This window comes from Bacillus rossius, chromosome 1, assembly GCF_032445375.1.
Source record: "Bacillus rossius redtenbacheri isolate Brsri chromosome 1, Brsri_v3, whole genome shotgun sequence".
Taxonomy (NCBI): domain Eukaryota; kingdom Metazoa; phylum Arthropoda; class Insecta; order Phasmatodea; family Bacillidae; genus Bacillus; species Bacillus rossius.
In genome coordinates this window covers 34068484-34082569 of record NC_086330.1, presented here as the reverse complement: position 1 = coordinate 34082569, position 14086 = coordinate 34068484, and the positions used below count along the sequence as shown (strand labels likewise).

Sequence of the window (14086 nt, the reverse complement as noted above, 5' to 3'; positions counted from 1 at the left end):
TTGGTGGCTAGCCCTACTAGCTATCTGCTCGTAGATGACTTTCGAGGTGGCTCTGTTGTACACAGGCAATCACAAATATATATGCTGGAGTTTGCCTTTTAAGTTAATAGCAGTTAACTGTGCCCATACAATGAATTTTCAAAAGCCAATACATTCTGTGCTGGCAATAAGACAGCTGCGTGTTTCAAATTAATTTTTAAGGTTGGAATACAAATTATTTTCGAGGTCAAATACAGGGAATGTATTCATGATTTATTGTAAAATAAACATATTATATCAACAAGAGCAGTTTCAGATGTACAGAACATATACAACAATGTATATATTATATATCTATTATTAATTCATTACCTTCAATGTATTGCAATATAAACCACTCCACAGAAGTGGTTTTATTAGTTTTTTCAATGTACATGCCCAATTAAGCTTCCTAAAACAAAATGTACAATTTTTTTTTGCCAATGGTACAGAGAAACACGTAATTTGTAACATTGACTTAATCATTAGATTAAAACATTTTCCTAACATCAGTCAAAATCACAGTACAAGATTACACAAATGTGACAACTATGTTGGAAACTGTCACCTATAGCCACCAGGTATGTGCCTTAATCTTCACAGTTATACCCAAAGAAAAAAAATTCAAAACCAAAGGCTAAAATTTTTTATTCAACATTCATGGAAAGAAATATCTTACAGCATGCAAACGGAAAACTGTTAGCAAAAATGGGAAAAACAATGAAAATTAACTGTGATTGCACAACACCTTTCTTCCGTGAATAGGATAAATAACTCATCCGTGGTTATTTTTGTACGGTATTTTAAACTTTTACGATTTCATCTGATCAACAAATTTATATTCCTATATAACTCCAATAACATTTTTTGTTGAATATTTCATTAACAGCAAAAAACTATTCAAACATGTCATGTATTGCTATGCGTAGTAAGTAGTCTTCCTAATTACAAGTTAATTGTCATTGCATTTGGTGAATGCAGTTATGCTAATATTATGCTGGAAACACCCAGAGAGATCAACAACTAAAATTATTTTAAAATCTATGGTCATCTAAAGCTACATATAACTATGTGAATTAATACTGTACTGGTTCCACTGGTTACAAAAGGGATGTTCATGTTAAATTAACATGCTAGTAGCTAGTACCAAACTCAATGCGAAAAAGTGTGTTTCGAACACAATTTGCATACTTACAATCATCGTTTCTCACATACTTTACAACAAATTTGAACACATTTTCTCAGCACAAAACTAATTCACTTTTATATTGGAAGCTGTATGTTCGAACACATTCAAGTACCAGTAATGTACTCTGAACAACCAATGAAAAGAGAATGGTTTTACAACACAGCAGGTAATGCAAATGCACATTATGATCACATTGTAACAAAAAATAGGAAGCTTGTGAATGTTGAAATGCTTACATAAATTTTTTCCTACTTTGTTTTTAAAAATCTTAATTTTATCTTACTTCAGTTGATTAATTTGATCAATTATTCTGATTATCCATAAATAAATATGTTTAATGGCTATTGTACTATCCTGCGAGACATATTTGTTAGGAACATAATTATATTTATGATATCAACATGAGCATATAAAATGTTTATAGTAAGATTTGTACCGTACTTTTAAGATTTCCTAACATTGTTCATTTTAATTAGTTGGCATAATTAAGTTTAGCCTACTTTGTAAACCGACAGATTGTGGCAAGTATAAACCAAACTGTGTATTTTGGTTTTCCGTATGATAAATAAATTCATCCAAAATTTGCTTATAGTGATGCCCATTTTCCAGTAATGCTAGAAGTCAACCTTCCATTTGAATTGAAGCATAATATCCAAACAGTACATTAGTTATTGTTATTACATAAAAATATGATCTACTGTTTTGATTAATTACTCTAAAATATTTGCTTAGTACTGATAAAAATTGTAACAGGACAATAAAAAAAAAGTCACAGGTTTTGGTTGAGTATAAAACATTTAAACAGTAAGTCCTTCGGGTTACAATAAAGTCAGAATCTTATGGGTCCTTGATTGGGTACTAATAGATCATGATTAGGAACAAGATTATATGAATTGTGATAAAATCAAAATTACACCACAAAGCATGTTTATACAACACATAGCACCAAAATTTAACTAAAAAAAATGAAATCAATCAGAAATTGGACAAAATTGAGCTAAAACCACAAATATGTTATCTTGTATCATTATAAATTCATTGAATGTAATTATTTAGCATGACTTTTGTACCAAAATGTAAAAGTTACATAGTTAACGTGAATCACATTCACATTTTTCAAATACTCAAAAATATGCTGACTTATTTTTATTTTTCCAAGTACTAGTTCTTTTCAAGTCATACTAATTACAAATTATTTTATTGTATAAGTGCATCACTTGTCAGTCAAAATGAGACTACTTTGGTGAAATAAGAGCTAAGAAATATTTTAGTATCTTATTTGTTTAAAAATACAACATTTTTATGAATAAACATAATATAAAAACAACACTGAAATCCCCTGTATTAAAAATGAAATTTACCTAAATATAAAACCATAAAATCATGTCCCTAATCATGATTCATGACTTATGCCAGGCATTTTGCACAATTACCAATAATATTCTTAAATGCATTATACTAAATCATGAACTATTATTTAGAATTATGAGCTTGTAAAACTTAAAAATTAAGGCGGGTACCAAATAAGTACCAATTTTGACAAACAAAGAACTGGAATTCTTAATGTGTGGTCTTGATAATGTCAGCTACAACAAAATTACTTATATAAAAGAAAAGGTTGGTATATTGAATTCAGTGTGTAACACTGTATTATACAACTGTATTGCATACAAAGTATTATATACAGTGCCTTTTTTTATTTAGATTTTAGATCATGCATTTTACTAAGATGATATAATTCTATAATAACTTAAATGAATCCTGGTAACTAAATTTGTTGATAAAAGTAAGGTGAATGAACACAAGCTCCTTTTTAGTGTCTTTTCATAAAAAAAAAAAACACACTTGGAAATAGGGTTCGCTTTGGCTACATGCATACACATATGTATAAACTTTGTGACTGATATAGATAAATTAATAAAATAGCATATTAAGGAATCATTCATAAATATGTAATATATTTAAGTATGCAGACTGGCAAACACCTGTGGCAACTTTGAATCAATAAAAATCTATATTTGTAATAATTATGGGTATCTAGGAGGACAATGTTTTCTAATATGAACTACATAAACCTAATTACTTTATGTACAAGTAAGATGTTGAGAACAATTCCGACAGCAGGAGTAGGTGGAATTACATGACAATTTTGTACAGTTATCGTGTAAAGGCAAAACAAAATGTGCAGTGCTATTTCAAATGGACCGAACATTTACAATCATCGTAGAAAATTCTGATTGTGCACATGAGTCAACAAGGCAACATAAAGTAACGCATAGCAAGCAACGCTTTCTCACAATACATCGAAGCAACCATTGATCTAGTTACACACGACAACACAGACACTTGTAGGTTGTCACGTTCGCTTCAAGCCCAGCTCCTCCACCATCTTCTCTTCCCGCTGACGATGTGGATGAGAGCTCGTTCAAAAGCACCAATCACATGCTTCTACTCGGCAGAGCTCAATGCACCATGCCACTTTCTTTACGCGCGCTAATTGTTGGTTTCTTTTCTGGTCCACGATTCTCACTTGGCAAACTACCATGAAAATAACGCACGTCACTGTTAGTCACAGATAATGCTTAAAAAAAACAAACAAAAAGTATGTTTATAACGACCCATATTTGGTGAGTCTTTCGAACCATCGTGAAAACCTTTGCAATTTCCTTAGTCGTGCACTACCAGCAGATGGTGGACTGTCTTTTGACCAGTATGTTTCTGCATATTCGCTACGTTGCAAACAATATTCTGAGAATGTAACTAATTTTCTAGCCCCTGTTACGACAGGCCTGGCAGCATTGGTAGTGGTACCTGGTGATCCTGCATAGATTCATTGCCTTCACATTCTGACAATACTTGGACCTGTCTTTACATTCCGACACTGCAACAAACAATACCAGACAATATTAACTACTGCATATAGTTCAATGTTGGTTCTAAAAGCACATCAATCATTAGCATCATTAGTATCAACAAAACCAGACTAAACTCAGAAAGCTGCTACAATGGGATGGAAAAAAAAATAGGGTTAGTGAAATCTGTTCCTTTACATTAAATTTAGTTATCTTGAAATCAAAACCTCTTATGTGTTTACTTATTCCAGTTATTGTTTACCTGAGCTGACAGGCTTAAGGTCACGGAACATCCAAGATCATAGTGTGCTCTTTCTAGCACTTGAGGTGACTATTTGGTTCTTAAAAACCTAGTTTATACCTAGTCGGCTAGTGACCAGTCAGGAGATGTCATGCCGTGACTTAGTTGAAGTTACTTTCTACTTCGCAATCACCATATCGTAAGTCGTAACAAACACTGCGGAAATGATGCTCGTCCATGCCTGATGGTTAGCAAGCATGAATAAGAATTTCCGTTGAAATTGAAAGCTTACCATCAGCATCATCTTAAAACATATTTGGTGCAAAAAAGAAAAGTAGACCTATTGGTTCTTGCTACAGTGTAGTGACTGTGTAATGACTATCATTTAGAGAACGAGAATGAGCAGCGACTGACTCAAGTGTCAGAAAGTATTCTCCATGATGTGATCAAAAGTATGTCCGTGAGCTTGGGAAGTTAACACTTTTTTCTTCATGCTACTACAACAGGTTTTTAGCCAACAGTGAAAGAAATCCTCCAGAACTCCAAAAAGTTTTAATAAGTTTAATTTTTTTTGTATTTACTTAAACATAATAACATCACTCAGCAGAATTAATAAACTGCGTTGAAATTATAAACACAAATTATTTATCACAGTATAAATAGTATTGCTAAAATTGGATACTTGTTAGGTAATTTATTTTACACCAAGAACCATTTGAAGCTTCGCACATGGTAGCAAATGAAATTCCCTAAATATCACTTGTTCTACAATTTGACACAAACATCTCTAAAGTGAGGTGGCGCAGTCGATAACGCACCGGGCTACGGTGCGGGGACTCTGGGTTCAAATCCCGGGTAAGACATGGATGTAGTTTATGTTGTCTTAATACGCCAACAATCACAACTCCAATTTCACAATGACTCGGGGTGACATAACAATACAACGTTAAGTGGGGGGGGGGGGGGGGGGGGTAGATGATTGGCACACTGGTGACTGTCAAAATTTTCCTGTGTGCCACCCATATTTAAAAAAAAAAAAAAAATGGTAACACACTTGACTCACACTTCAAAGGACCTGGGTTCAAATCCCGTTCTGACCATCCTGAGTTTTGTTTTCTACAGTTTCCCTATATCACTCTGGGATAGTTTCTCCCTATGGAGGAAGGCTGATTCCTGCTACACCTGATAATGACCTCTGTCGGTAGGGCTTGTGACCTGGGCTTAGCATTTGGGGGGAAGCGCTTAACTGGCAGAGTAATAATTACTATTTACTTGAATATCGTAGTGTTAGCACACAAAAAAAAAGTGCTGGAGGACAGATTAACTGATTTATTTCTATTGAAAGAGACAGACATTTATACTATCAAATATTTAAAAACTTTTATTTTTCGCATACTGTGATGTATTAAAAATTAAATAACTACAAATACATCTATTTATTTGAATCAAAAATATTTTGTATTGTGTTATTAATATGTGGTGACGATATGAGATGTTGTTAGAGAGGGTTTTGGTTTGGTTGGTCTGAAAAAAAAGGAGGGGGGGGGGGGGGGTGTGTGCCAAGACGGGTTCTTGCCCTGGGTGGAAACTAGTCTATTTATGTCCCTGTCTGTCTGTGAGTATAAACCAAAATTAAACTAAAAAAAAAAATTAAGTGTGGCTCCCATGTCTTTATAAGCGAAACTTCACACTTCTAAATAACCCACTTAAACGATTAAAACAAAATATTCAGTCATTCACTTGAACAATAAAACTAAATGATAAAGTACACTAATAGACTTTAAAAAAAAAAAAAAAAAAAAAAAAAAAAAAAAAAAAAAAAAAAAAAAAAAACCATATTGGAAATGCCAATACATATTTTCACAATTTTATCCAACTGAATTTTTCAAAGATGCTTTGTTTCCAGCATGACGAAAAACTCAGCACTGTAGCATTGATTCAATAATACTCACTCATGAGTGAGGAGTGGGCTGCTTAATATTCCCTCTTTGCCATCAACGCTCCGATGAGTTACCATACAGGCTCAACACCAAGTGCGGCTCCAGAGGATGGGCGCAGGAGGCGATAGCCCACTTCCAAGCCCAAAATTTTACTTCTTATTTCTTTGTAGGGAATATTAATGTTAACTGAAATACTTTCGTTAATGTGCTTAACTCTTCTTTCAATCAAAAATTTGTACGAAAATACTAAATTTCAGTATTTGAGACCATATATTTTGTGAATATCCCAAGGGCATCCTCCTGCGTGTGAGAGCCCTGCCCGAGAGGTCTTCCTGGAGCCGCCATTGCTCAACACCAAACGGGCGGGAACTGAAGAGTTGCGTGAACTGAAGAGAGCTCACCGTGGCTGCAAGGCAGGCCCTTGCACACCTTCATGACGGAGGGCCGGGGCTGGTCGCGGCACGCGTTGCCCGCCGGCTTCTTGGTGCCGAACCACACGCACTGCAGGATGCGGTACTTGATGCCCTGGGTCTCGCAGGGCGCCGCGCACTGCAGGGTGTCCACAAGGAAAAAAATATTTTGTACCAACTTAGGCGAGAAAAAAGTACTAGATTAGAAAAAAAAGTACCAAATTATAATTTGTTATGGTTTTTAACAATTTAGGAAGTTATTATGGCATTGCAATGCTCGAACTTAAATATCACACCACACACACATACATTCCATAGTTTTTTTAAAAATAATTACGCTTAACAATAAAACATACTGGAGTTACAATAGTATTATTATATTAAAGAAAAATGTACTAGATCTGTACTAAACCACTAAAACAGTTATAAAAGTACTAGATCTAGTACGAAAGCACTAACTGTGGAGACCCTGGTGCACTACGGAGGCACGCGCGCGCACACACACTCTCTCGCCGGCCAGTGACGGGAAGCCTATGATGTACATTCTATATTGCACAGACCCGAATACTCACGTTGGTAAGCCTTCTTTTCACAGACGAGACAGCCAAACACCCGATCGTGCATCTTCGGTTTTTTTTTGTTCATTGTAACTCATGATAACTAATGGTCAATTAGGTTAGGTTAGCTACATTATACATACTTTAAAACATTGTGGACGGTTGATTTGGTGAGGATAGCTACATTAAAGATACTGTGAAATCACATAAACGGTTTCCTAGCCCTGGATAGCTACATATTAAAAAAGTTATTTGCTAAGCAACCATAACATGATTTTACAGTATTTTTAATGTAGCTATACTTACCTAATATAACCAACCTTCCACAATGTTTTTAAGTATTTATAATGTAGCTAACCTATCCTAATCGACCGCAAAATTTAATGACACACTGGTTTATACAATGAGATAGAACGGGGGAAAAAAAAGCGAGCATGAACTTCGGGGAACTTCGGGTTTGGGTCTCTCGTCTGTGAAAAGAAGGCTTGCCAACGTGAGTATTCGGGTCTGTGCATTATAGAATGTACATCATAGGCTTCCCGCCAGTGACAGCAGGGAGCAGTTCTCGTCTGCCAGTGGTCGCAGCAGCAGAGGAGATCAAACAAAGGATAAACCCCTGATAATGTTCGTAGGCTTTCACGGCCATTGTCTGAAGTAGCTTGGCTTCTGGGTTGTAGCTGTGTCCTTGGCGAATAATTCACCAATGTTTCGGTTGACATTGCAGTCACCATCATCAGGGAGCAGTTACCTACAGTAGGTACGAAACGTTGGTGAATTATTTGACAAGGACACGGCTACAACCCAGAAGCCAAGCTACTTCAAAATAATAAACCCCTGTTTTCGATCGCTAGAGAACTACAAAACTGCACAGATAATAAAACATTATTTATTCATTAAATTGTAACATGCCTACCTACAGTTGAAAGTAGTATGTAATAGGGGATACTGGCACTGGCTTCTGGCTGTGGTGCCTGGTGACGAACCACCATCTTGGATTGTGACGTCACGGCGGCCATCTTGGATGGGTGTGACCTTGACCATTGACATTGACCCCGGTGGCCATATTGGATCCGCCATTTTGGATGACGTCATTTTGTTTTATCGAACTTTCCGGCATTTTGTTTTCCGCCATCTTGGATTATGACGTCACTATTGCAATTTACGTTATGGTCGCCAACTTGAAAATCTTTATTTATTATTAAATTTTAATGAAAAAAAATTTAAAATTTATAAAAAATTAAAATAATAAAATTGTAATTAAAATATTTAAAAAGACATACATTTACGGCACGGAGCTCGGAGTCCTCGGTTCGAACCCGGTGAGGGCAAAAAAAATGGCGACCAATCCTTCCCTCACTGGCTGCTGGCAGACTGACCCCCGCTACTTGTTTCATCTATATATATAAAAATGAAACCCGTTTTCCTTGGTCACGGCATCACGCGTGAACGGCTGGACCGATTTCTCTAATTTTTTTTTGTTGTGTTTGCTATGGTCAGGAGAAGGTTCTTATGAAAGAAAAAATTTAACGGAAAATTAGAAAATTTAAGAATACTGAACCACCATATATAAAATTATTTCCAAACTAACCCAACACTTTGTACAATATAAATATTTTTAAAGTAACCTTATGACGTTTGACATAGAATTGACAGAATGTTTGCTGCAAATATCTTCAAAGAGGATGTAAAGAAACTGTATCGTTTAGGAAATATTTATCAACATTAACGTTTTACTACATATTGTACCGGTACATTCGGTACAGAGCTGCTGGCGCAGGCTCTTCTGGCTGTGTACATTCTGCCTAGGCCATTGTCATGCCATAATTCGTTATTACTGTGTTGCAGTTTAAAAATAGAAAAACAAATCAATATAATATGTAAACATTTTCTATGTTTGTTTTTGTGTGATATACTTGCTTATAAAGAAGAATACAACCGTTTTCTTTAATTTACAGTTGAATTTTCATTTTTGAACTTTTTTAATGTAACTTTATGTCGTTTGACATATAATTGTTTTAAAGACTAAGAAGATTTTTGTTTGCTAATAAGTGTTTGTTAATCATGGTAAGTTCACAGATTCATATTGATTTTTAGAACTTTTTGGTAACTACACAATACTATAATTTGGTATACATGGTTATACAGAAAATGTATGAGAGCTTTTTATTTTCAGTTGAATTTTCGTTTTTAACAATGCCACCAACCAGACGTACAAGGAATTATGGATTCATTTTTATATGGAGGATAGGCCTATTATAGATTCCAGTTCAAATTGAATAGGTACTCATACCTAAGATAGGTCAGCTATACAAAATAAAGTACCTAGTGCATCATTGCTACGCTAAGGCGGTACGAAGTTCGCCGGGTCAGCTAGTAGCATATATATCATAAGGTATTATGATGTCATGTCCGCCATCTTGAAATTTGGACGCCATCTTGAAATTATGTAATTATTTAGCTAGAAATGCGGGAAAAATTCCAAAATTCACTGAAAAAATCAATTATTACTTTTAAATTGATTAGATCAGGTCCTGTCCTTGGTTAGATTCTTGTCCAGTGGCAGTTGTAACTAAATATTAAATAAATTTTAGATTCTGTTTTCCATTACCTTTTGCGGAGTTTATTAATCATTCACTCTACGAAAAACAACTCAAGTCAATATACCTGACCAACGAATTAAATACAGTGCCGATTAGCCAAACATGTAAGTCTAATTTTTCGATTATCTGAATAACCTATTAGCCGTTCATGTACAAAGCCATCCATACATATAGACCAAGTGTCTCCGGACCATGAGACCGGCTCATAAACAATATCAGACGTATAGGGTAGTCATTTCCGGACCGCATGACCTTCGTCAGCTAATTATATTCAATTAGACCCATCGTGAAATTTTTATACATACTACTAAAGGACCAAGTGACCTTGAAAAATATTTTAGTAACACCAAGAGGTTTTGAACTAGTAAATATTCAGTCACTACATATTTTACTACGTGCAATCAACAAAAAGGAAGCACCATCAACGAAAAGGCAGCTCATTTTGAACGCACCGTCAATAAAAAGGAAGCACATTCTACAAAACGAAAGCTCATTTAACGAAAAGGAGGTACATTCTCACGTACATTCAACTCGGTAGGATGCTATCGTCAATGTTAAGTTAGGATATAATGTCTCCATCAGTCTATGAATCTATCAGTTTGTAGTTCCAAGATGGCCACCGTGATTTCACAATCCAATATGGCGGACCAACAATCACAATCCACCGCCTGACGCCTGGTGCAGGACCGGCTATTACACACTACTGGTATACATATATTTGTGAGTAATTCTGTGATACTTGCATCTGTTTCAAGGACTTAAGGCGGAATCTTAATGATCCGTCACCCATCTGTCCACCATCCGTCCATCCGTCAATAAGCCGAGTGATTCACAATGGTCGGCACGTGCATCAAATACTTTTCCATTTTGATTCCGCCAAGAGACCATAAGGCTTAAATAGTGGGAAAATAGATATTTCACAGGTAATTTCGACTGACGATCACGAAAGTTGAGAATGTAATAAATAATTTAACTCAACTGTTTTCCACTCTGATATTTCTTAAAATATTTTCAGTGTTAAAAATGTCATTAAACATAAGCTAAAAAAACATTAAGTTGAAGCAGCTAAACAAAAAAAAAAATTAAAAATGTTTTCATATTATTAGATATACGTTGTCGGCAATAGGCAACTTGCTAAAAGTTTGAAGATTATTTGGTCCTACCGCCAGAAGTTAAAGCTCGGTAAGATTTTGACGGATGAACTGACGGAATTTTCCGGGAAATCTAATTGGCTGCAGATCACGTGATTGACGGACGAACGGGTGACGGACGGATGAGACGGATCATTGTTGAGTCCAGCTTAAAAGCAAAAAAATGGTAGCCTGAAATTTAATTTCACAAAGTTTACTGCCTACAAGATCAAGATTGCTCCCATCGCATGCAAAATGTTAACCCTCGATACAAGAGTTCCACCCGGGGCAAGGCAAGTGGGAAGCCTAAGATGTACATCAAGTTCTGTCCCTGCCCGAACACGCCCGAATATTCACCTTCGGCCAACCTCGGGTTTATATAAGTATATATATATATATTTCTCTGTTTATTTTAATGTAGCTGTACTAACCTAACTAACCGTCCACAGTGTTTTAAAGTGTTTTTTAATGTAGCTAACCTACCCGACCACTTTTAATATTTGAATTCATTTTTCCTGCGCAAAAAATAAAACAAATGCCGTGGTTGGCCGAAGGTGAATATTCGGACGTGTTCGGGCAGGGACGGAGCTCGACGAGGCAAGTGGCTGTTGACTGGAAGAAGGAAGATGAAGATGGCGCAATGTCAGGCTGCCTTTCGCTCCGAGAGCCAGCAGTTCGAGCCGGTATACTGGCTCGTCTGCCCACTTCTGTCTTAACTGTGGCTGCCTGGGCAGCTGTGGCTGGGCTGACGTGAAGTCGCCCGCCCCTGGGGGTGCATGCGCCCCTGGCTAATAATAACCCAGGAGCTCCCAACTTTAAATGCGGGCCGCAAGGCCCAAGCACCCAACTCCACCAAGGTTGATTTTTCAGCCCCTCCAACTCTTCTTACCTGGACCCTTCTTCCTCTTGTCCAGTAGTTACCTGCTTGCTTAATGCATGTTATTTGATCCCCGCATGAACCGGCCCAGGGTTTTCCCTGTGTCTATGCAGGTTTTACCTGGGTCACATTAGCTAGCTTTAAGCTAGGCGACCAATGGGGCGTCAGTCATGGCGCCAATTGCAGCCATGACTGGCCAGTAAACCCCAATAAGCACACGATGCACGCGCCCTTGTCCTGCATGGTTAAAAACCCGCATGGTAGAGTGTATAGGCTTCGGCCTGAGACACACTTAGGTCCTCTCCTAACCTGGACCCTCCCCTACACACTTAGAATTAACTTAGGCTAGGAAAAAAATAAAAGAATAATTCACCTCGGACCACTCGCCGACCTTCCAGGTGCCCTTGCACTTGTCGTTGTAGCACTCCTGCCGCTGCGGCGGCCGCTCCTCCCCGCACAGGCGGGCGTCCGCCTCCGTCCCGTTGCTCAGCTGGCACTTGGTGTCGCGCCTCTGCATGGCTGTCGCCCGAACACACGTGCGGCACGTCAACCTCCATCTCTTTCAGATATCAAACAAATAACCTGGCTTCTGTTATTTCGTGTTTTTGCAAATTATTTTAAATAGTACATAAAGCATAAAATAACCTGTTGTCACTAAAAAAAAATTGGTTTTCTGTAAAGTCGGTTTACGGACGATAGTTTAACGTGACAAAGTCATAAAAAAAATTGATGTAATGATTGCATACTTTTATGAATAATTTTTATTGAATTATCACTATTTTGTTTGGATATACAAAGAAGTAGTGAAATGAAATCTAAAATTTAATTGATAAATTTACTTTTATTGGAACTCATTAATTCAAATGTGTTTATTACTTTAACGAAGAGATTATTTTAACTATAACTTTTATATATGTTTGCTATTTAACTTCTTCCAATCTGTGTTATTCTGTTAAGGATAGGACGATAATAGGAAAAGACGGAAACGAACGGGAGTGTTTCAAGTTTAATGTGCCTCGAAAAAGTCAAATCGATGGTTGTTCCAATCGAGTGGAAGAGAGATAGATGCGGCGCAAACGTAAAATGAGCGTAACGGGACACAGCGCAACGGGACAATGTGCGTAACGGGAAACATTTTCGTGTGTGCAGCCGGCGTTCATCGATTTATTAGACGTCACGTCAAAAAAGTCATTATTTTGTGGTGTTTATGAACTTTTATGTCCTTCCCAGCATGCACTGAAAGAATGAAATCATGTGGTATACAGTTTTCGATTGACAGTTCATATGTAGCCTTCCTTTAAAAGTGCTCTATTTTTAGTATGTCATTCCTTAATTAAATAAAAATGAGGTTTTCCCAAAACCATAGAAACTTGACTTTTACAGGTTTTTTTTTTTTGGAAAAAGTTAATTTTTATTGATTTATAAATTACATTCTAAATAGTTTTAAGAAGAAGGATACACACAAATAGTTAATCCAAAACTGTATACCACATGTTTTCATGCTTTTAGTATATTTCAAGACTGAATTGTTTTTTTAGTTCATAAGAACCATTAAATATGGACATATTTAGCAAAAAAAATATTTTTTATAAACAATTAAATGGGGTTAATTTATCCTATGCATTTATTTAAAATAACGTGTAATATCAGAAAATATCAGAAGCAAAATAATTTAGAAAACTACCCCTCAAGGTTCCGCTTCACCAGCCATTTGAATAAATTAATTTTCCGTTAATTTAAGATTTAGTATGAAGAAATATTTCAGAAAATGAGATTATGGAAGATACTTTTCTTATGTCGTAATAGCTGTGCTTAAACCCAGAAAATGAACTTATGAGTGATCATGACTATAGTCAGGCAAAAAATTAAGTTATTTATATTTGCTCAATTTTTTTTTTACAATTAGAACATAACCAGAGCATTTATTTGGCGAGAAAATTTTGTCTTTAAGCTGTATTTTTAGGAGAGTGAAAAAGGCTACAATGCATGTGTTCATAGTAATTTTTAGACATGAAATGCCCAGTATATATTTGTTTTTCAAAGCACTCAAGAGCCTTACCTATAACTTCATTTCTTCACCATCTAATGTTATGGTTACAGTTCAGATTCCATAGTTGCCCCATGCATGAGGAGAAGACTGCAGAACAGTTCAGAGCCTTGCCATTGGAGGCGATACCGCGCTAGAAGCACCAGTGAGCGTCGCACCGACACGTTTAAACCCCTGACTACGTGGGTTCCTCAAGGAGCCCGTCTAGTCAGAGGTGTACAAGTG

At 36.3% G+C, this 14086-nt stretch overlaps 1 protein-coding gene across 1 annotated transcript in view; it reads right to left on the bottom strand.

Moving 5' to 3' along the window:
- Positions 1-231: 231 nt before the first annotated feature.
- The window catches only part of LOC134534279 (protein madd-4), a 191240-nt gene continuing 177385 nt past the window's right edge, over positions 232-14086 (bottom strand). Inside the window, exons 23-25 of the mRNA XM_063373000.1 lie at positions 12188-12333; positions 6642-6789; positions 232-4088 (exon numbers count right to left, since the gene is read on the bottom strand). Coding sequence (XP_063229070.1) covers positions 3976-4088; positions 6642-6789; positions 12188-12333 — 407 coding nt within the window. The 3' untranslated portion in view covers positions 232-3975. The remainder of the gene's footprint in view (positions 4089-6641; positions 6790-12187; positions 12334-14086) is intronic.